The following is a 24908-nucleotide window of genomic DNA, read 5'->3' as shown; positions in this document are numbered from 1 at the left end:
GCTTTTCTCAAAGATTTGGATAGTCATCAATCTATAGGACAAGGAACTGAGCAAGGGTTCAGTCAACTACTGCAAATAGCAACTGAGGTAAACTTATATTGCAGGCTCCAACAATTTATCTCAGAAACACTCTATGGCTGTAATAATGTTTCTTTTGAATCATATAGTCTCATTTGACATTGAAACATTTACTTTTCTGTCAAAATGAGTAGTTAACACTGATCAGATTAATGAAAAGGGGAAATGCTTGCTTTCTCATTAATAAGTTTTTAACATGCTATAATTGCATTTCTCTGACCATGCAAGCTACATGAACTTACCATGCACTATTTATTCATTTATTCATTTTTAATGAGATTTGATTTCATTAGAAAAAATCACAGCCATTTATGTTCAAATTAAAAATGTCTAAATGGGCTATTCCAGTTGAAATCAATAAACCATCTATAGAAAACATGACCTTAATCACCCACATGGGTGGGGTGTAGATTTCAAATGGAGTCACCCATTTAGGTAACCCCCATTTGCAATTCATATCATAGGGGTGTATGGAATTCAACTGGAATAGCCCAGTATACCAGTAGCCTGAGATCAAAAGCCACATTTTGCAAATAACTAAAATAATCTTGCCCAAATTAAACTGTCAAAATATATCAACGATAAATTTTCAAAAAGCATATAATTCAAGACTGATTTTTCAATAACTTGGAACTGTATCATAATCAGATGTGTCAAAATATATCAATTATCAATATTTTCAATACTTAAGCAAAATTATTAATAATTTTGGCTGGTGACTTTTGACATTTGGTACTAAATCAAATTAAATGATCAAGGAGCTGTTGTAAACATACACAATCTAAAATAGCTCTGACAGTCTGCCTGAAACGAAACAACTTATGGGTTCAAACGTACACTGTATCAACACGACAAATACGAAAAGCCAAACTATGCTATATTTTTAAAATGACTTGACTTACAGGTTAAACTAAAATAAAGATCTTATCTGTACATTACATATAAAAACTACCTAAATAAAAAAGGAACGGTACATAGTTTTCTAAATTGCAAACTTAATTCCTTAAATAATACTTAGCATAATAATATGGTTCATTTCAATTTTGTTATACTGGAGTTAAAGGCCCATTCAGTGATTTGCTCATCTGGACAATCGTAAAACTCATCAAAATTCAGATTTTGGTACCTTTGTCATTTGTCATAGATGTGCTAACATAACCTGCTAGTAGTATAGCCGAAAGCCATGTATGAAAGACAAAACAATACATTTTACATGAATCTGTAATTTATACACTGACAGTACATAAATTAACTACATGTATTTCAATGGGACTTCAACTTTGTCAATAATGCTGTTTCCTTGTTTTTTTGCCCAAATTTTTCATTTTAGAAATACCCAATGACAATTTTAATGACTTATCCTTCACTTTTAAGGGATTTATACACAATTTAAATTTTTTTATACTTTTGCTGAGATCACTGAATGGGACTTTAAGTACTGATTTCAAAACAATCCATACTTCATTTCATCACAACGAAATGTACCACCATATTATTAGTCACTTAGAACTTAAGGTTTGTGACAATTTTTGCATTTTTCTCAAAAAATAATAACATATTATAGGGGCAAGGAATCCAGTTACTACACTGGAATTTCAGTGACTCAAGACAAGCGGTACGTTATTTATGATAAGAAAAGAGGTACCGCTAGAATGTACTTCATTTCTTAACATATATAATGAACCACTTGTCTTGAATCACTGAAATTTCAGTGAAGTAATTGGATTCCTTGCCCCTATAATATACATAACTTTTGCTACCAGTGTGTAGTTATTGTTTGAGAAAAATGCAAAATTAGTCACAAAATTTATCAGGGGGTGTAGTACCCCCTTAATACTATCAAACTTAATACAATAATTCTTAATTTATTACAACACTGCAGGGTTCACAATTAATCATACTAACACAAGCACACGTTTTGACTTCACATTGGAAGGGAACTAAGGATTGGGGTGAGGGAAGGGATATAACTATCTTAGTTGACAGAAGCACAAATTGGGTATATCAAGAGTGCCTTTTGCTGTGCCAAACAACACAACGTTGACAAAATCTGAAAGCGCAATCAATTTTTGTTGTGAGGTAATTCATGTTACAGCACAAGTGCTGTTTTTAGCATTTTGTTTTTAATAAACTGCCACCAAACTTTGCAAAACTAGCGTGTATTCTAATAGCACAGCCTCTTTAGCAGCACATATAGTAAGGCTTCATTCACCAGGCAGGTAGCTAATATATAGGTCATGCCAACAATACCGTGCACCGGAAGTGTTAGTAAAAGAGATGATGCGAACCTGTGATACCGCTCAACTCACTTCTGGGGATAGTGAAATAGCCTTTGGGAGAAGGATCCCAGCATTTGGCTACCACTAATTTGATTGGCCTGTGAAGAAAAAACAAAAACAAAATGGTTATCAAGTTGCAAGTTGTTCTCTAGAAAAAGACGAACAAGATATCAGGTTTCTCTGTGGAACTAGAACAAAATTCAATCAGGTTATTTGTAACTTTAGATATTGAGGATTTAGAGCAAGAACTGGGATTATCCTTCGTCTAAGAGAGAACATCATTTGGTGAATAGATTACAATGACAGATTATAAGCTTTACTCTGTGAAGTTGTTTTAATCATGATGTTTTTTGGGCTCCAGTAAACTGACACAATTGTTTTAATCACCTTTCACTGAGGATAAACCAAGAACTGGTAACATCCCAAATTGATGTTATGGAATCAAGTTTTTGAATCTTTCTATAAAAAAATCAGAAAATTTGGCCAAAAATAACCATCTTCCAATTCTCCTTGAGATATAATTTTGGGACTTATAATCCCATGAAGTACACATCGACTGCTCAGTGCCAGAAGTGGGTAAGTACAATAGCTGCCGTGTGAACATTAGGCAATTTACACATAGTATATTGTACTCATTTACACATGGCAGCTACACATGGCAGCTATTGCACTGACTCACTTCTGGCTCCAAACCCTTGATAATTACATTAAATTTAACCTCACAAACTTCCGCAAATTTTTACACCTTAATTTATTTGATCAGTTGTCTTCCATGCCTGTCACTCATTTCACCAAAATATAACTATAGTCTTTTCATAATGAGATTGTCCGTTTTTCGTTAACTTCAATAATATTAGTTCTATCCTTTTAGTAAATGTCACACGTCAAAATATAACCGCTCATGATGGTTGGTCAACTACAGTGCATTTTGCCCTAAAGCTTTATCTCTCTATTTTTATCTATAACTTCTCCGTGAGTGATAGATCAACGAAGGAAATTTCAATTGGTAACAGCTAAATAATTGCCTGTATTCATCTGCTAACTGATGTGTGATCAAATTACACTTCTGGGATTTCACCACAAATGGGAGACAAATCCTGAAAGGACTAAAATATGCTCATCCATAACAGCAGAGTTCCTTAACCCCCAATATGGATGCACATTCATGAAGTGACCTTTGAGTATGTTGGGTACAAAAACTCATACTTCACAACTTGAGGTCAAACTTTGATCCATGATTATCAAATGATGATCATGGAACTTTGATACTTGGAGATGAGACTATTTTGACTTGTAGCGATAATTACATCTTTTGGGAAAGTCACCTGATGACGTTAGTTGAGATACAACACAACTGCATTTTGCGAGAAAGCCACTCTGGGGTTTTCAGGTGCACTTTTTTAAAAGCATTATAAGAATACTTTTAGAGACAACCAATTTGCTTCACCTTTGCTTCTTTTATGTAGGTATTCTGATGTTCTTGTTGTACCTTGTCATTTAGTTTAATGGAAGACATGGCTTCATCATTCAACAATTCATTTGAAACAGTTTAGAGTTTACTTGATAAACAAAATGAGCAAACACATTACTTTGATGTGTATTATGAAGGCAGGAAAATTAGCAGCACACACAACCATCTATACATAAAATGTGTGTATTTTAAGATAGACAGTTCCACCTCTCTTATACCGACTAATTTAAATGGTTATCTCAGTTTTCTTCAAACCTTAAGAACCACTTGAAAATGCACATGTAACTGAATCGAGAAAGCCAATTATTTATCCCCTTTCAAACTTCAAATAGTAATACAAATTACACGAAAAGTAAAAACCAAGTGAATGTGAGAAAACACATTACCATGACAAACTAACAGCTGCCCTAAATCATTTTTACACAGAAGCAAAAAAGACATTTGTAAGCTGGGAAAAATCTCCTGTACTTGTGACCCTTGAGCATGTTTAAAACAAAACTGCCAAAAAGTTGTGAGGTTTTGCTTTAAACATGTTCAAGGGCCAATTATAAATAGGAGGTTGTTCCCGCCCAATATAGAAATGGATACACTGTAGATGTCAAATTTAACATTTTGTGTCAAAATAATTATTGGGCTTTTCTTGCAGATATACAAAATCTTATGCTAAAGTCCACTTGGTTTCCTTGTGACAGTACCATCCGTGTGTGATACACGCGCGATCAAAGCCACATAATGAGCTAAAGATGCACCACACTCGATTGAACATATATCCCATGCAAACGCCACTGTCTTGAGAAAACCAAATGAACTATAATAAAGTCTTGCAGGTTTTTTCTGCTTCTTCTTCAAACCAGTTCATATGGCAGCTATAGTTCTGCAGATGTCTTTTCTGCCTTTCACCTACACTATACTTTGATCAGCTTGTAATTGGCGGGAATATTAGGCTTTTACCACAACGCCAAAAAGTAGACTGGTCAATAATTTGCATGTTAAAGAAAGCAAACAAAGTATAGGAATTCAAATATTAATTTGTAATACTTCTGGCGAGATATCACAAGACAATTCTCCAAATAAAATAATCTGTGATGTTATAAGGCCTGCCGATTATGAGCTGATCAAACTATAGGATCTCTGGAAACATGCTCATCCCTCAGTACCCAGTTCTTTAACCCCAATAGATTACATACATCAAACTGACCTTTTAGTGTGTAAGGTATAAAAACTCATACCCAACAACTTGAGGTCAACTTTCACACTATGGTTGTTGTATGGAGATCACTGAACTGTGCCACTGGAAATGAGGCTATTCACTTACCCAGGCTGGTGTACAGCTTCTCTTAATACCCTGACGGCGTCATCATTGCTCATGTTTTCAAAACTAACGTCATTGACCTGTATACAAGAGTCAAAACCACAGTAGAAGGAAAGATAGAATAGAGATAGAGGAGGGGGAAAAATCAATGTTTATGATTTGAAATTGATCCAACTTCTAACTTGCCTTGTAAATACTGGCATTGAGTGTACTAAAGCTCTATAAATAGTGAGTGAGCGGGCGGGGAGTAAACACTTAAGAACCTTGAGATGGTACGCCGAGGGAATGCTATAGGAGTATGTCGTTAGTTGAATGTAAGTGGCGTAACATATAGAAGCACTTACAACCATCTTGCAATTAGCTGATATGAAACCGTAGTCAAATCAAATAATAGCTATATGTTTATGATATTAAATTGATTTACAAAATAAGATCTAGTCTGCATGCGGTACTTCGATTAAAATAGTAGACAATACCAACAATGGCATGTGCTTCAAGGATTAACACAATTGAACAACAAAAACAAACTGGGCTCATGATATTGAATCGATTACGCACCGGCACCCGACACTAATGAAGACAGATCTAGGGACATACAGCAATGCTTTTAATGGCTGTAAAATCGACAAAGTCGATGTCATCGGCAGCAAAGACTGCAGTACAATTAAATAAATGTTTACAATCTTACTCAAGTTCTTGTCTGTATCAGGAAACAACTAAAAAATGGGCTATTCCATTTAAAATCAACACTCCCCCTGTGGAAGATTTTGGAAATATCTTCCACAGAGGGAGTATGAATTTCAAATGGAATTAATACATTAGCAGCTTCATTTGAAACTCACTCTCCCTCCGGGGAAGATTCAGGTTGAATCTTTCTCAGAGGATGTATGAAATTAAAATGGAGCTGCCTAATGTGCTCATTCCATTTGAAATTCATACTCCCTCTGTGGAAGATATTTCCAAAATCTTCCACAGGGGGAGCGTGGATTTTAAACGGGATAGCCAATGCAAGTCTCAACAGACACAAAGCGCATTAGTAGACAGCACAATAAATTTAATGCTTTTCCTGCAGGTATACAATACAAAATGCTCTTAATCTTAAACGATTCTTGCAAATTTTCGCGGACAATCTCATAATCATCTCCTGAACCAATCTTAGGCATGTTTGTACTTAAATTATGCAATTATTACATAAATCCTCATCTAAATTTCTGATATTGTCACCGAAATAAGTAATTTTTTACACTTTTTGATAATTTATGAATAGTTGTGAAAATATGTGAATCAATAGCACAAGATGTTACAGCATTCATATGAATGAAAGCCCCCAGGATCATGATGTGGTAAGCATTATTTTAGCAAGCCAAAACATGTGTGGATGATCTAAACCACTCGAGAGATATCTTCTAATGAAAGCTATTTTTAGGGATATTAAACCATGGATATTTAAAGCGATGCTCATCAACAAACATTGTGAAACGCACTAAATGAATCGGCAGACATGTTTTCAGAATTACAGGGGGAGTTTTGGTTTTTGATGCATGGTGTTTAAATTTATACCATTTTATTAGAAACATCTATGTACCTGTAAAATCATATCACCCGGTTCAATTCTTCCATCTGCTGCAACGGCTCCACTGGAAAAAAAGAGAAGAAAAATAGATATATTATATGTGAACAGATCCACATTTCACACCCTGCAATATATATGAGTATATATATCCATTTCTGATCATATCTGCTTGAGTCCAAAAACTGGAATAAAATTTGACACCTGAATTGATTGAAATTCTTTAAGATAAAGCCAAGCAGTATCTAGGTTTTTACCATATACGAGGGGTATCAAAAGTTTTAGAAATCGCCCAGAAGTGAAAGAGCTATATCAATGAAATTTTGTCAGTGCAATCACTGGTCCTTATATGTACACTATGATGCAAAAATGGTCTCATAAGAATGTTTACTTTTTTTACAGGCGCTAGATGTCAGTACCTGCCTATGTAACCGCATAACCAGCAAAATGGAGAAAATTGAGGAAATGTAGCATGATTAAGTTCCATTTTAAGGGTTACAGTGCCCAAAAAATCTGTTATGAAATAAAAATTCATTTTCCAAAAAGCAACAGTGACAATATCACAATCACCACCGAAGATAACTTTCATTTCATCATCGATTTTCTAGGCACTGCAACCCTTCTAATGCAGGATCTTAATAACGCTGCTTGCCTCAATGTTCTCAATCTTGCAGTTTATGCGCAGTAACTGGGGCAGCAGGTTATTAGTATCTAGCGTCGCCTGTAAAAAAAGTAAACATACTTATGAGACCATTTTTTGCACCATAGTGTACATAAGGACCAGTGATTGCACTGACAAAATTTCATTGATATAGCTCTTTCACTTCTGGGCTATTTCTAAAACTTTTTGATACCCCCTCGTATGATTTGACAGAATCAAATTACATACTTTTTAATGCGCAAATGTGAGTGAAACAAACTTTCAATATTCTTTTACAACTAGAATTAATGAGCATTTGAAGCTATTTTAAGATATTAATTCTGTTACCAGTTTTATCCAACAACTGGTTTCAATTAATTAGACATTTACTGAACAAAGACATTACCATTACCGAACGAAGCTTAAATGTATTTATAAGCTAAACTCTGTGTCAGTAAGTAATGGATTTAATTTTAGAAAGTTGCAAGGGAAAATTATTTTTAGTCACAGTATTACTGTATGATCTTTGATAGATATATTCATAAATATTTGTGCAACTATACTTTGTCCCACCTCAAGTTTGGAAGTGACGCTAGTGCTTGGTTGCATCGTTAACGTGTCAACAAACTGGCATTGTAAATCAAGTGTATTTGTGACGTGTCATGTCAAAAGGAGACACTTTTGGGTGGGTTATCAATTTGGAGGTTCTTACATATCTTAAATATAGAGACATTTTGCTCCACAACGCTGTTTTCCCCAATGAAATCGGACATTCCTAAGCAAAGATATTGAGTTTGCAAGTTACAGTGTTATAAAATTGGAAATTGAGATATTGGCCTTTAAAAATATTATTGACAATGTTGAGAGTAGGAATTACCTTGAAAAATGTCTCAAAAAATACAAGATGCCAGTTATATTCCGGTTTGAAACTCTCAGACAATATTTTAAACATTCATAACATCACAAATTCGCAACAAACCCAAATTGTGAACAAATCACCCCGGACATATTTTTGGCTATTTCTCCATTTACGATCCTGCCCAAAAGTGTCTCCTTTTGACATGACACGTCACATTTGTTCTGTGGATTATGTTAGCGCATTTTGTAACAAGCGACCAGCGAAATACGCACCTACGTTACTGTCAAATTGGAAGTGAAACAAAGCATGTTTTCACAAGTCACTATTTTGATGGTTGTCTGTGACTTGCATACTATTGTGCTCTACCTGTATCACATTGGCATCATTTGAGTCATTGTATTATTCTTTGGTTAGACTTAAGAGTATTTCTACAAACAATGAAGTGTACTTACCCTTTCATGATGGAGCCCACATATATACCGCCATCTCCACCCTTGTTGCTTTGACCTACAATACTGATACCCAAAAAGTTGATTTTGTCTGAAAAGTCAATCAAAATGTAGATTATGGTTACATACAAATTACTCGGGCAGTTTTAGGCTAAACAGTTGAATGCAACATACACTCACATACAATACTGTGCTTATCACAACAAGTCATGATTTATTCTATATATGTTGTATTCAACAGTTGCTCCCACAGTCCACAAATTTGCCTTTTTATTATTCTGTTTTTTGAATAATTACACCAATGTCATCCTCCTATTTATCATCTCTGCCACCACCCTCCTCCACCTCTCTTTCATCCTCTCCCCCCTTTCCTACTCTCCTCAATTTTCTAAAATGAATTGCTCCTGGTTGTCTGTCCAGTTTTTGTACACTTGATGCAGTAGTGCTGGTATGCTGTATTATGCAGAAAAGTATTTACTATTTGAATATTACTCTTGTTTCTTCCGAAATTGCTCTTGGTTCTTGAAAATTTTAGTGAACCAGGAGCAATGTTCAAATTACTCCTAGTTCCAGTCTGCTTATTTCAAGGCTTGCCTCTTCCTCTCCTTCCTCCTCTCCTTGTTTTCTCCTCTCCTTCTGCCCTTTCTCCTCTCTTTTTTTTTCATTTCCTTCCTTCCTCCTCTCCTTCTCATTTCCTTCTCTTCTCCTCCTCATCAGCAGCAGCAACATCCAACTTTAGTTAGCAGTATACATCATCATGGCTTTTCTTCCAACATTCTTCATCATCTCAACCTTCAACACCATTGTTAGGCCCAAAAAAAATAATTGTTTGTTTCTCCTCCACAGCTTTGAAAGAGGATGTGCGGGCGGGCAGATTTTTTTTTTTTTTTTTTTTAATTTTTTTTCTTCGGATTTGGCTTATTCCTGGACCTAGCTAGAGCTAAAAGCTACTATCATTCATGGTGACTTAAAAAAACAACAACATTTTGTTTCTTTAATATGCAAAGTTATAGTTTGACACAAAATGAATTTTTGGGGCTTTTTATTTTCAACTATGAACGATCCTAGCATTTTTTAGCTCTAGCTAGGTCCAGAGATACTCCAAATCTGAAAAAAAAATTGAATTTTTTTATTTATTTAAAAAAAAAAAAAATTGAAAAAAAAAAAAAATTGGTCAGGCCTTAAACTGAGGAGCGGGCGGTGGAGGACAAACAAACAACTTTTTTTTTTTTTTTTTTTATTCAAAGGTTATTTCTTCTTTCTGGGTATGACATTATAAACCAATCAAATATCTGATCAACCTTATTCACACAAACTTAGACAGCACCTGCGTACTTACCCAAATTTAGTGTAACTGTAATAATATTTAAGGACATAGTAGAATCTGTTATACTGCTAAATGATGATGCCTGTAAAGGTAATAAGACAAAAGAAAACAATACAATTATTAAACAAAGAAATATATTTTTTGTTAAATGGGCACATTATATTTTTGGGTCGGACAGATTTTTTCTGAAGGCGGCATTTTTTTTCATTTCAATTTTAAATATACCTTTAAACAGAGTTGGTTGGGGGAAATGTGTTTAGTTTTTTTTGGGGGTCTCTCTCTTTAGAAGTTTTTTATCCCCTTCCGGAAATCTAACGGTGTACCCCTAAGTGCCACGTTCAGAGAAAATCCTGCTACAGAATAAAAAAAACCTGAAAATAATCAGAACAAAATCTTTTAGTAAGTCCCATTTACTGAACTGACAACATTTTCCTAAAATTCTAATCCCCAAACTGATTTTTGCCCAATGACTACCGAATTACCAATGACACATGGAAAATACCAGAAAAGTTAGTCCATATTTTGAATGAATTTCATAATTCTCATCGCCTACATATCTCTGCGATGACATCAATATTTGAACGAGCAGCTGTATGTTGACTTTTGCTCTATGATTAAACTTTGCAGTGTCTCCGATAATGAGCTTTTAATTGAGGTCATAATTGCATGCCTATTTGCCTATGATTAAAATTGTTTATATAACGGTGCCATCCTTTGAATCCGCTGTTTTCATGGATGAGTTGTGACAAAAGAAGCCGATTTTGATTCCTGAGTTGGATGGCTTGCTCATCCGGAAGTTGCCTGTTTGTTCATGTTCTACGTTATGATTTGAGATTTGCGGTGTTTGCTTCATTAAGTTCTCTATCACAACTACATGTTTATTTGGAACAAGTGAATAAGCATGGAGGAAAGTGCATTTTATAACACTGCGCCAAGGATTTTCATCAAATCTGGATTACATGACTTTGAATAAAATAGGTTTGACAGTTTGAATTATTTGTTTGGCTTATTTTAACTTGAATTAATATGACTCTGTTACCTATTTTTATATTTGAATTAAGCTGTTTTTTCTTCAAGCAGAATAAAGATAGAACAATAAAGTATAAAAGAGGAAAATAAATGTTACAAAATTAGAATTTGATTTCACTGGAACTTTGCTGATTGAAAGCTTGTCAGCTGCAAATAACATGACATTTAATGTGACTTAGATCTAAGCAGGCCAAATGCAGTAAATATATAGACAAAAAAAAACCCCAATAAAATAAATAAGAACATTGGAATTATAAGACCTTGTAAGTTTGCAACCAATTATGGTGGGGGTGTACAGATTTCAGCAATAGCATACTTGGTTACTGTGGAAGATGATGCTGATAGTAACTCAATTTTCAAAATTGTCTCCTTTTATCTCCTTGGATCAAATGGTATCAGGAATATTCTGAATCATTTTCTCATAACTAGCAGAAAAACATCCAGAGCTCCCACTTGGGTCCAAAAATGATGAGGCCCAGGTGGACCCCATAATCTGCCAATTTTAATACTATAGGTAAAGCCACGATTTCTCCGCAATACGGAAAAACGGGAAAATTCACGGAATTTGGGTTTGCTCACAGAAATTTGAAAATGCTATACAAAATAGTGAAAAACTGTGTAAAATGTCTAACTTTTATGTTGATTTGCAAAATAAAACAAAGAATAGTGATTATTTAGCAATAATCAAGCATTAAACAATCCATGCTAGCATTAATTCTAGGCCTTATCATAGTACAATGCAAGATTCTGGCCATACTACAGTAAAAGGTAGGACAAAATACACTTTTAAAACATGTTTGTTTTAACTTTTCTGTGCTTAATTGTCCAATTTGTAACACAGATTTTAAAATTTGTAACACGGAGAAATCGTGGCTTTAACTATAGGGACCTGGATAAGTTTTTGGGGTCTGTGAACACACTAACTTTGACATGGTTATCCAGTCTTAGTCTCAAATTATGGGGTCCAGGTGAACCCCATAATCTTCTACGATTTTACTGTGCAAAAATATCTCAAACTTGGTCTTCTGGGAACCCTGTCTCAGTATCACAAATGCTACAATTCAATGTTGCGAAATCTAGGTCACCCAAATGTTGAACTACATTTTATCTATTTTTGATGCCACCTTCCATCATATTATAAGACATTTATTTACACAGACAAGTTCTCCTTTCTAAACACCTTCCAATGTTGACAGCTCCTCTCATCCCACACCTCCTAAATCGTTGCCAGGAAACAAAGACTGACATTCGAGAGGTCAGCAGAGGTCAAGTGTGTTTGGATAGAACTGATTAATGTTTACGTGACATTTATCATCCTTCACATGTCAGTCACATTTTTGATACATTAATGTTGTCCACCATTTTTAGATTTTGTAGACATAGGAATTTATCTTACTAATGTGGGCTTGCTGTCTTAATACCAAGGTTAAGTTGTCTGCGCGTAGTGGAACTGGATGCGGATCTTGGGGTAGAGTTTGTCCTTTCAGTTGCTAATACATATAGAACATACTAACTTGTGGCAAGTACTATGTCAGGCAGAATATGGAAACTTGGTCTATTGACAACAAAAACCAAGCTACAGCATTCCTGGGCAGCATTAATTTCCACTGTGCACAGAAACCTTAATCTTGATAGCGTCACTAAACTATATGGAGCAGCTTTTGAGTATTAAAGACCCATTTACACCTAAACCTTAATACGACCATGTTGTCTCAACTCAAAACCTTTTTAACTACTCCCAACTAGCACTTGTTTAATGCTGAAGGGACCATGACAGGCCCTCCCTGACATTACAAGATCCACCAGTTCTTCCCTCAAAGGCTGCTTCACCTTCGCGCCAGGGGTGTGTGTGCACCCCACTGGAGGAACTAGAATCAGTTCTACTCCTAACTCAATCTAATCCTAACCCTAAATCTAATTAAAGTGGACTCAGCGCATCAGCACCAAGCACCGCACAGGGTGTTTCTGAGATGATGTTCTGCTCTCAGTAGTTTGATTTGATTTTTTCAAATTGATACCATTGGCACTTTTTGATTTGTTGTTTTTGCATATCATGACGAATGAGTTTTTAAGACTCAATGTACATATCAGCTGTACATGATTAATCACTGAACATTGTATGTATTGACTGACATCAACTAAACTAAACATTAGGGTCAAAGGTCACAGAAAGATGATGCCCTATGTTGATTAAATGTTATTAGCAGATAAAATATCATGTGATAATTCAAAGCTCATGATTTGTCAAAGTCAATCAGAGATTTTCTTGTCTGGGTTAAGTTGATCATGATAGGTGTAGTGTTGAGTTCCATTCAATAATACTTTGTGCTTGAACAGATAAACAGGATTCCATTGTGAACTTTTCACCTCCGATGGAAAATAGTACAGAGTTTAATTATCAACGCTTACAAATTAATACACATTTAAACAGCACGGACTAATTAATCTGAATATTTATGTAGCACAAATTACATACTGAATGCAGCATTGACCTTACTCCAGTGCTGTATGGGATCTAATTGAGGCACACAGCTGCCATGGCAATAGTGAGGAGTACTAGGAGAGAGGCAACAGAATAATGGGAACATGTCCGATTTTAGAGGGAAACCGGAGAAACCTGAAGGAGTAATGCGCGGATCCTGGATTTCTCTACAGGAATTCAGTTTGTACTGAAATTCCTTCCAACAAGGTAATAGGCTTATTTGATTACAATAGATACAGCTTGGAGGTTAATCCATCTCATCTGCTATTGCAATCTGCATGTATTGTGGGAAGGAATTTTGGTCAAATTGACTTCTGGAGGACCAACCAAGGACCCACATAAGATGTGACTACATAATTTGCTCGCTTCTCTGACTGGTCGCAATGCTGGAAGGATGTGTCAACTGCAACACGGAGAAGAAGGCAATCGTCTTGTTAAAAATTTGCATCACATTTTGTACCCTTTTACTATATACTTTGCCTTCCAACTTTTCTCATTTGATATTCTACTACGCATAATCAATACCCAATAGCGCAGTGACCTTGCCCCTGTAGCAACAGTTACACATTCCAAATATAAAAGCTAGACCTTCCAATATGTATGTGATCGAGCAAAATGAGTCATTAGAATCATAAAATCAATTTTAATATTTGTATTCAATATTGCCTGTTTAACAAGATACACTATGCTTAGATCCCACTGACTTTGAGTTCCTGGAAAATAAATATTTTATTACAAAACATGTAAAATTTATTCACCTTTTGGGTCACCTCAAAATCAATTACAGCAGCAAATTGCTCATTTGGAATATAGAGCATTAGAAAACCTAAATTCAAGTAAAGCAGCACCGGCAGTATACCCATCAAGTACAAAAATGGCCCATAAATTTTTCACTTTTTGGGCCACCTCAAAATCAATTCAAACAGCAAATGGCTCATTTGGAATTGCATCACATATAGAACATTAGAAAACCTAAATTCCAGTAAAGCAGCAGCAGATCGCTTAAACCCATCATGTACAAAAATGGCCCCACCATTAAGCGCTTTGTTTTGATAGCATTTATCCACTGTCTTATCACCTGGGTCGTAATATTCCATATTTCTTTGACGGTACGCTAACCACTGCTGTGTCAACAGCATGTTTACTACTACACGCGTGTGCCACGGCTAATAAGATTTTATCACTCTTAATGACCAGACTCTATTGTATATTTCATTAGGTTAGCTGGACTCGCAGGAATCCGATGACAGGGCACATGACCACATGTGCATTCATTATGTTCCTTATAGATTTCACTGGAGGTTTTAAAAGATTTTTTTAAACAGAAATAACAGAGGCCAGGGTTATTTAGAATTGCTAAATAGATAATACGAACTTGATAAGTAAAGGGACACTTGTTTCAGTGTTAAATGGCAATCAGGTATAATCTGTGCATTAATATATACGGTCTAATTGACTGTTTTGTAGATGTATGTGCATCATATAGAAGCAACAAGATAGAATTTGAGAGTTTACAATGATCAATAATAGTCTTCAGCCCGTTTAGTAGGCCTACTGAAGGTAGCATAGCATTTAAGGTAACAATAACATGGAAACTGTGTTCATATGCTAGGAAGTAGGACAATGGTACTTCCAATGCATGGATCCTGGCTTTCTAAATCGGAAGTCTGTTTGACTGAAATTCCTTCCCACAAGGTAGGTGTAATTGCATAACAAAAGATAATCAATTTGTTATTGCAATGCACATAATGTATTGTCGAAAAGAATTTCAGTCAAAGTGATCTCCAGAGGACAAAGCCAAGATCCACTTCTAAAAGCCACCCAACCCTTATCTTAAACCTTATCTCTTAATCCAAACTCTAATCTTCTAACTCTAATCCTAACACCTACCTCTAATCCTAACCCTAAACCCAATCTCTTACAGTGGCAGCAGTTATTCTGAAGTCCTGCTCTACCGGTAGTAGTATAGTGATAGGGATGATACTCTACTGTATACATACCAGAGTAGTTGCCATCGCAACCCTAATCTTAAACCACATCTCTTAATCCTAACTCTAATCCTAGCCCTAACTCTAATCCTAAAACCTACCTCAAATCCTAACCCTAAACCCAATCTCTTACAGTGGCAGCAGTTATGTAGTAAGTGATAGGGATGATACCCTACTGTATACATACCAGAGTATGTAACCTAATGACGCACTGATTGATTTGTAAAGATGGCTAGCAAGAGTCATCGCATTAATGTGAGTGAGTGAGGCAAGGGGTATCCAAACTGATAATTTAATACCAAGGATAGTATAGCAGCGGAGATGATATGCACATGCCAACATAATGTAACACTGCCGAGACTGATTGATTGGTGGGGATGACGGAGTGGTAACATTAATGTGACACAAGGGGGCAGTGAACTCTAGGTTAGCATCTCAACGTATAATTGGGTCTTGATGTAGACTAACTGGGGTAAGTCGTAGATTAACTGGGGCATAACCCCCTTCCCTCGTCAAAAATAGATGGATAGCATGATGAGATGGCGTGCTTGTTTCAGTTCATTCTCATGATATGAAATTAAAAGGCAAATGTACAAGAGGATTAGGTAGTGGTATAAGTCTGGAACTCTCATCTGGAAATGTCTGGGTGGACATGTTTCACAAAGACTGGCAACACTCTGTGAGTGCCATAATGGGCTATTTCAGTTGAAATCCATGCTACCCCTGTGGAAGATGTTGGAAATATCTTCCACAGGGGGAGTACGTTTTTCAAATGTAATTGGTCAGAGGTAATCATTTTGAAACCCATACTCCTCCTGTATTATGGTTTTACCTTTATCTTCCCAAATTGGAGAGAGTACTTCAAATGGAAGTTACCCAACTATCTATTCGATTTGAAACTCATACTCCCTCCGTGGAAGACTTTAGCTAAATCTTCCCCATGGGTAGTGTGGATTTTAAATGGAATAGCCCAATATACTAAAGTCTTCAGGCTCACTATTTGTGTGGTATGGGAGGACTTAAAGTGGGTTTGGCACTTCAGATGTGTTGCAAGTTTTTGTGAGATCGGGTCATAGTAAAATGTACTTCTTACCAGGTAACAAGAAGATGGCTTTACGGCACTGCTTACTTTTAAGAGTTCAGACTAAACACTCACTCACCTAAGCCATTTGCTCATCAATACCACTCGTAAGTAGCCAAATCACACTTTGTACTTTTGAGTGGCCTACTCAAACTGGCCAACTGAACATACTCATGATTAGCACACCTTGAGAAACTGATTGTCCCGATTACCACTCGCATACCTATTCACCATTTAGTTTACCAACTGCAACCAATTCCTCATGATGACCATTCTTAACCACTACTCTGGAGTAACCTACTCTTGAGTAGCCTAACCTACTTCATATCACTATCGAGTAACCTCTTCATGATGACCTCTCATATTAAGTAGCCTATTCACAAATACAACTCTAGAATAACCTACTCATGATCATCACTTTTGAGTAGCCTACTCTGAGAAGATTTTACAGGTCCACCCTTGAGCAACATACTGCACATTACTACTGACTAATCTCCTCATGATAACCACTCTTCAGTAGCCTATTCACAAAAACCACTCTAGAGTAACCTACTCATGATCATCACTCTTGTGTAGCCTACTCACAGAGAAGTTTCAACTTACTCTTTGTACCCTGGGCATCCGTGGTCTCCGCCTTCTTTTTCTTGGTTTCCCTCGCATCAGCCGTGATTGGCTTCGTTCTGTTGCACTACTAAATCTGTAAAAGAAGCCACAGAAGACCCATGTTAATAAAATAATAATAACATCAATATAATTAATGCATTATAAGAATGTTAAAATCGATCTAATTATACCCCTGGCCCAAATAATACTATTCTTGGTGTGAGTATACTTTGATTCACCAGAAGATCAACAGTGGCGTTATTGCTTTTTTATGGTTGCTCCATAAGCATGCTGGCAAGCCGCCCTTGTACTTGTGTCCGATGAACTTTGCGTGCCAATTCAATACAGCGACCAGCGAAATACAGTCTAATGTCTCGACTGAATCGAAGGTAAGTTTAGCAGAAAAATTGTTTGCTGCAAAGTACTGACTACTGCATGACTACTGAGTAATAAGCTGCATTACGTAACAGCCTGGCTTTGTATTTCTCCTCAGAGGTAGTGGTAATTTTTTATTTAAAGTCACAGTAGGATAAATATAAGAACATCCATTTCAAACTTTTCTCATGTTTTATGGGGAAAAATGTAATTTAGCATCTTGTCAACAAAACTGTATCATTGTTTTATGATGTACCAATTCAAACCTAAAATGAATCAGTTTGAGCGTAACATATTCCAATTTGTCTCTTGGTATGGAGAGGCTGTGTGTTAATTTCTTTCAGGATAAAAGTACTTGCACTCTGAGTTCATGTAAGATGCACATGTTTACCGGAAATGAGAGACAAGTCTTCAATCTAGTGACCATGGTGACCGTTTTGTAAAAGTACATCACAATTTGCTGGGTTAGTCCTACACATAGGATCTCATCATGTAGCCCTTATTAGTATGTTCTCTCTTCCCATTCCCCTTGGGTTAAATCACACAACAAATTATATGACCGCATGATATCATAATCAAGATAGGGGTAAACACTGTCCTTTATTTTTTCTTTAAAAAGCTAACTTTTTTAGAGTCTTCGTTTAGCAGCGAAGTAGCTTGCGACACCATCACGGCATCTTCATTCAGCATAGTGTTTACAATTCCGACTCCGGTTACATGACCACCAGAACACTACACCATGATGGTGTTACAAGCTATATTGCTGCTAAACCAAGACTTTGAAAAAGGTAACTTTTTAAGCAAATCTCAAAATGACAGAGTTCAATATCAGTTTGCTGCAATGTTCTTACATTTACTTTTTTTACTTTTTAAAACCAATCTGTCCCTGTTTTTGTGCAAAATTACTCATGTTGTTGAAATAGATGAGAAAAAGTGGTCACTTTAAATCTTTAGAATCATTATGCCTTTAGAGTTAACCCACAGTGCTGCAAACCTAGATGTTTTAGTGTTCCCGTCATTCCATTTCTGCATTTTATAGCCTGTGTGGGAGGGGGCAAGGGACAAAATCAAATCTTGTCAGTCAGACTAGCCAAGCATAGCTGGAAAGCCTACTCGCCCTGAGGCCACGACATAGTGCGAGTACCAATTACAGCCATGAAAAAATAAATATCCGATTCTAAATGCCAGCATGTAGTATCACTTGCACACCACCAATGACCCAAACTCCCGAGTTTCTACCGATTTGGACTCCCAACTCGCTCAGATTGGAATTCTCTAAAGCTCTCAATGTTAGAGTGCAAGTATTTTTTTCGCAGGTAGAGTGATGACACCGATTTAATTCAACACCTCGAGCTGTTGAAGACGACCGAGGTAAACAGTATACTGAAATGAATCGTTTGATGAGAAAATTGCACCATGGAAATGCAGCTAGATACTGACATAGGAGTTAGTGGTCGTGCAAGAATTTAGGGAATTGTATCCGAGTTATGGAGCTTTTAATCAAATTGATTTTCTCAAAGTTTAAAGTATATTTTAAGAGTTGAATGTGTGACAGTGTGAGGGTCCCTCCGGATGTAGTGCTTGCATTGATCAAGTTTTACCCACATTATTAAAGGTGTCATTACATAATTAAAGAAAAGGTTGCCTGTATTGAAATAAAGGAGTTTTTTACACTGCAGCTTAGGTACATGGATTAATGGGCTATTCCAGTTGAAATCCACACAACCCCTAGATGGAAGACTTGACCTTAATCTCCCACACAGGGAGTGTGAATTTCAAGTGGGGTTACATGAAGTGGTGATTCCATTTGAAATATACACCCCCTGTGTGGGAGATTAAGGTCATGTCTTCAATAGGGGGTGTGAGGTTTTCAACTGGAATAGCCTAATCAATGAGATTGAAAAGAGTGAATACTTTTATATGTTTGTGTAAATCTATCTAGAACTCTACACCCCTGTGTGAGAGATTAATGTCATGTCTTCAATAGGGGGTGTGTGGTTTTCAACTGCAATAGCCCTTTGCAATGAGATTGAGAAGAGTGAATCTTTAATGTTTGCATAAATCTAGAAGTTGCTATAGGCATTAAACTCCACTCAATTGTCAATTAGTTTGAGTATGGGAGGTTCTGTACAACCCTGTAGATAAGTCTAAACATGTTTTTATGGTCACTATTTCATGATTACTACCCAACTTTCACCTTGCTGAAACGTGTCTGCGCATTTATATCATCTTGTAATTCCCTGTGAAAACACACTTTCCATTCATTTATCTTTACCTAGTATAAATTTCCACCCAGCTTGAGGTACAAGCCGGCCTTCTATGGCAGAGTAAAAAAGTTCTAGATTTGCGGCGCTTGCTGCAACTGTGTAATCACTATGGGTTGTTTACAGACCCCGGGCATGTCAAAATGGCTGCCGACCAACATCTACTTTGACAATCATTTAATGACAGATGTGAACAAAAGGTACATGGGAGGAAAGTCAATGTGCTCTGTATGTACTTAACAATGTTATACAGCATTAATGGTGGAGCTGTCAGAAAGTGTGTCTTGTAATTATCTGAAATCTGGGTCTTGAACAAAAATAAAGGTTGTGTTTGGGGTTGTGTGCAGTGGGGTAGAGTGGATATGTTAGTGTGGGTGCAAAAGTGGGTGGAAAATTTTGAAATTAAGATATTTGTATTTTGTACATATCTCCCTTACCCTAATAAACCAAATAGCTTGTTCAATTGATTGATTCATCAACTGACAGACTGATTGATAAATGTCTAATAAGAACTTCCAAACTTCCAAATTTGTTTGGAAGAAGAACTTCCAAACAAATTATTCTTCATTATTTATATGTTTGTTTGTAATTGTTTGTTTGTCATAGGACCTGTGATCTATATCATTCATACCATAAGCCACGGTCTACGACATCATATCAGCCAAACAGGCAAACAACCATGCACACTTGAGCTATTTCGAGACATGGACTTCCAGCAAATAAAACTCATCGCAAGCTACTTTCAGATACAAGTGTGTCTCCGGTAAACCTGGATTTGGATTTATGAACCCCGATTCCGGCGACCCTACTTGTACTGTATATATAATTCAGCAGTGTAAACCTACACTGACTATCATCTTGTTACTCAATGGGCTGTTCCAGTTAAAATCTATATACCCCCTATGGAAGACATCGTGGGATCTGGATTTCAAATAGGAGTCGCCCATTCAGGTAACCCCATTTAAAATTCACACTCCCTGTGTGCAAAATTAATGTCATATCTTCCATAGGGGGTGTATGGATTTCAACTGGAATAGCCCAATAGTGTATACATGGTTGCACAAAGCAGACATGAATACTGACACGACAGGAAATGGAGCAAAATGGAGAAGAGCATCGCATTAAAATGAGAACGGAAAACATTTTCATTATGCATGTTTCTTGGAATATGTTGCGTCTCATCACCAATCAGTCGCATCATTCAAGAAACAAACATAGCTCATTTTTCCACAGCAATAACTTGCTTGATACTTGCTGTTATCATTTCTGGAAATGTTGTATGATTATTGCATGTTTTTTTTATTTGTTTATGATATTTTGTATTATGTTATTTTAGTTTTGCATGACGTGCATCTTAAGAAGACGATACCCAAGTTTTTGTTTTCATAAAGCTATGTGGTTGTATTCGTCACATAAAACAGTGCTCTATTAAAGCTGCTTCAGTGATGTATGTTACCTTTCTCCATTAGGGGATGATTTCATAAAGACCTGCAAAGCATCTTAAGGGCCCTAGCAGGTAGCACAACCTATTACACTTCCTTCAACTATCATAACTCTGTGTGAAGTTTTCTTTCTTAAATTGTCTTGCAAGTCTTTCTGAAATCAAGCCCCAAACAAGTATATTTCTCCAGAGTAAATGAAAGAAAATAATCCAACGTTTTCCATACATTTTCCCCGTTGCAACAGACACTGCGTTTTCCGTTGCAACAGACACTGCGTTTTCCATTCTCTGACGCAATCAATGGTTCATCATTTTCAGCTGTGATTTTCCCCGCAAATGGCCAGCTTTGTTGGGGGCTTTGTTTTTCATCTTGACAATATCTACTGTGTCAAACATTGGAAAACACTGCGGCAAACATGCTGTTTGTCACAATGGCAAACGCACGCAAAATGTTGAACATTGAAACAAAAAATAATCGAATAATCACTAACCCTAACCTGCTCTCTTCGTCTGTCGAATCAAAGTAGCTTGTCGTTTCGATGTCACTACTCATAATCGTCGAACTGCTTTCGTAGCCATGGCCACTACGGTCCGCTCGGTGTGGGTCCCTTTTTGGTAGTGGACGAGGTACTGAAATGATACAATAAGAAATGAAATTGAACATTAGAATAATTTTTTACAAGATAAGATCATGTTTAAATGTTAGCAACACAGGACTTCCTGCAGAATCAATCCCAGAAATATACAATTAGTAGAATGCATCCCGGGAATGCATACAATGTCGTTGTTTTTTGTTACTTTCAATCCAAACCAAATATACCAAACGCTAGCAGCACTGCAGCAACAACTTTAATGAAGGAACTCAAACCTTGCCATTTATAAATCTGAATGCCATATCATTACAATTTATCTGAAAATGAAACATCAAATAATTAATTCATAAAAATACAAAACATACAATATTTTGTCTTACTGGTATCACTGTTGGCAATATTAATCTTTTCCATCAGAAAATGAAATTGAAATGGAAATGTTACAGTACAAGTGTTTGATAAATACAAAATATTGCCAACATTGCAATATTGCTATCAACTGTAAATACAAATCATATTAGTATTCAATATATAAAGTGCAACATTGTTTTTGTGCAGGTATTTTTCACACAACAATTAGGTTATAAAATATCTGCACATTTTCTACTTTGCCTCCGCACATATTACTTAAATTACCCTACTTTATATACAATCAGTTCTGTGATCTCCCTTTTAGTAAGTTTTGCACTTACGATAGAATTATGCCAAATGCATGAATATAAGTACACCATAAACATTCCTAATTTTTACTCTACAATGCCGCGGGCTCACATATCAGAGATATTTCAACATTTGCAATAAAAAATAAATATGAATGATTTGAAGAAATATACACACAGTTTATGCAGTCTAAATAGATTAAAAGCACAACTTGAGGGTTCTCGATGCTGAATTAATCATGTTTATGCGATGGAAATATGTTAGTTAAGCAAATAATGAAGAATATTTTGCAATGAAAGGAGTTTTGTACTCTGAAAGGCTAGTATGGGAAAAATCATTTTCTTTGAAAGGAACACTACAGAGAGTACTTAAACGACTATTTATAAATGTGCAACACAAACACAGCGCTTCTTTTTAATCCACTGCAGCATCAATTTGCCCCCACGTCACTTTGTATATGAAATATTTTGTGTAAAATCACATGAAATTTTCACTTTCCAAATGATTAATGTCACTTGAGCAAAAATTTTGTTCAAAATTCCCTACATTTTCAAGGTGGTACAAATCTAATTTTAGTATATATATTGTATTTCAAATATAATAGACAAATTTACATCCAAAACTCAAATGCACCATAGCTACTTTGAATGTACAGGTAGCACAATGTGTTATAAAAGTGCTAGTCCTCAAATGATGCATTGTTTTAAACATTACAATCTAAATCACAAAATGGTATGTCTCAAGCGCTTTTAAGTTTGTGTGCTACTACATATCTTTCATGCAGTGCCTTCGGAACCTAGGGCCCCAGCCCCCAATAATTTTGGTGGCTATGGAAAAGTACCATTGGGTCCTCTCCCCTCCATTAATTTGGGCCAGGCACCATATTGCCCCCCCCCCTCCCAATATGTAAAATCTTCCGGAGCCTCTGCTTTCATGTATATAATACCGTATTCGTCCGAGTATAGTCCCACGTTCGAGTATAATCCCATATTTTTTTTTTTTTTTTTTTTTTGTCAGAAATTGTAAAAAAAAAAAAAAAAAAAAAAAATTTTTTTTTTTTTTTTTATTTTTTTTTTCCCGGTTTTGGAGTGTCCCTGGACCTAGACCTAGATGCTAGGATCATTCATGGTTGACCTAAAAAAAAAAAAAAAAAAATTCAAGATATTTTGTATTTTTAATATGAAAATTGATCATTTGTATTCATGTCATACTCTATTAATGATTTCAAAATGCATTGAATTTGAATGCATTTTGAAATCATTAATAGAGTATGACATGAAAACAAAGTATCAATTTTCATATTAAAAATACAAAATATCTTGAATTTTTTTTTTTTTTTTTTTTTTTTTTAGTTGCTCACTGCATTTGTCATTATTTCCTGCTTTTTTTGACATCCTAAGTATTTATTTAATATTTAATGATTTTATGTTTTTTTTTTTTTTTTAAATTGAGTATAATCCCACCCCCAATTGTGAAAAATTTTCACATAAAAAACGGGTGGGACTATACTCGGACCAATACGGTAATACAACCAATACCCAATATCTGAATTTAATCAAAGTTTGCTACTGTAGAATGAGAAAATTTGAAAACAAACAAAAGATAAGAATCTCAAATATGATGAAGATGGAATACGGACTACTGCTCCTCGAGGCTAAAGAGCACTTCTTTTCACACCATTGTCAAAGATCCCTTTCATCCTTTCACATATTTCCTCCCACCTACCAAATAGGGAATATTTATTACAAGAATAATTAAGCAATGGCGGTGTAACCATCTCATTAAGATATACTACGATATTGAACATGCTCATTTGGCAGGACACAGGTCTTTAACCCTCATGTGTTTATGTAAATTAAAATGACCTTTGAATATATGTGGGTACTGAATCTCATACCCCAGAACTTGAGGTCAAATGTTGAGCTATGAGGTAAATAGGTTCATGAACTGTGCCCATGGAAATGATACAATTTTGGCTTATAGTGACAGCATCAAAACAAGATGACTAACACACCGCTGATGAGTTTTAATCATACACATTATACTCCTCGTCATCGCTGACGTCGGACTCTTACTTAAGGCTAAATCATGCTCAATGTTATTCTTTACTTGCTAATGTGTTTTCTTTGTGAATTATTAAGTTATCAATCAGGTAGTCATAACATTCACAAAGTGATTAGCCTTTGTATTGGTGACAATAGCTTCATTAATTATATGGTTTTAATTTTCCTATACATTCTCATATAACATGCTATGTGAACTGTGAATAAGGGGCGCACCATTAGATTTCCAGGGGGGGGCATGGGAGTTTTTTGAAAAAAAAAAACTTTGCCCACTAGTGAGAAAAAAAAAAAAAACTTTGCCCACTAGTGAGAAAAAAAAAAAAAAAACTTTGCCTTATTTTTTA

At 35.8% G+C, this 24908-nt stretch overlaps 1 protein-coding gene across 12 annotated transcripts in view; it reads right to left on the bottom strand.

Moving 5' to 3' along the window:
* Nucleotides 1-24908, bottom strand: part of LOC140156872 (segment polarity protein dishevelled homolog DVL-1-like) — a 186577-nt gene that overhangs the window by 21182 nt on the left and 140487 nt on the right. For 4 of the 12 annotated variants that reach the window (XM_072179876.1, XM_072179879.1, XM_072179871.1 and 1 more), the window contains 7 exons: nucleotides 21740-21878; nucleotides 17169-17262; nucleotides 9998-10067; nucleotides 8662-8749; nucleotides 6726-6777; nucleotides 5144-5220; nucleotides 2368-2455 (listed from right to left, as the gene is read on the bottom strand). In XM_072179876.1, the coding sequence (XP_072035977.1) occupies nucleotides 2368-2455; nucleotides 5144-5220; nucleotides 6726-6777; nucleotides 8662-8749; nucleotides 9998-10067; nucleotides 17169-17262; nucleotides 21740-21878 (608 nt within the window). Of the gene's footprint in view, nucleotides 1-2366; nucleotides 2456-5143; nucleotides 5221-6725; nucleotides 6778-8661; nucleotides 8750-9997; nucleotides 10068-17168; nucleotides 17263-21739; nucleotides 21879-24908 lie in introns of all 12 variants that reach the window. The other 8 variants (XM_072179874.1, XM_072179880.1, XM_072179875.1 and 5 more) reach the window with 4 other exon arrangements.

Source organism: Amphiura filiformis, chromosome 7 (assembly GCF_039555335.1).
Source record: "Amphiura filiformis chromosome 7, Afil_fr2py, whole genome shotgun sequence".
Lineage (NCBI taxonomy): Eukaryota > Metazoa > Echinodermata > Ophiuroidea > Amphilepidida > Amphiuridae > Amphiura > Amphiura filiformis.
This window is presented reverse-complemented; position numbering and strand designations above follow the sequence as displayed.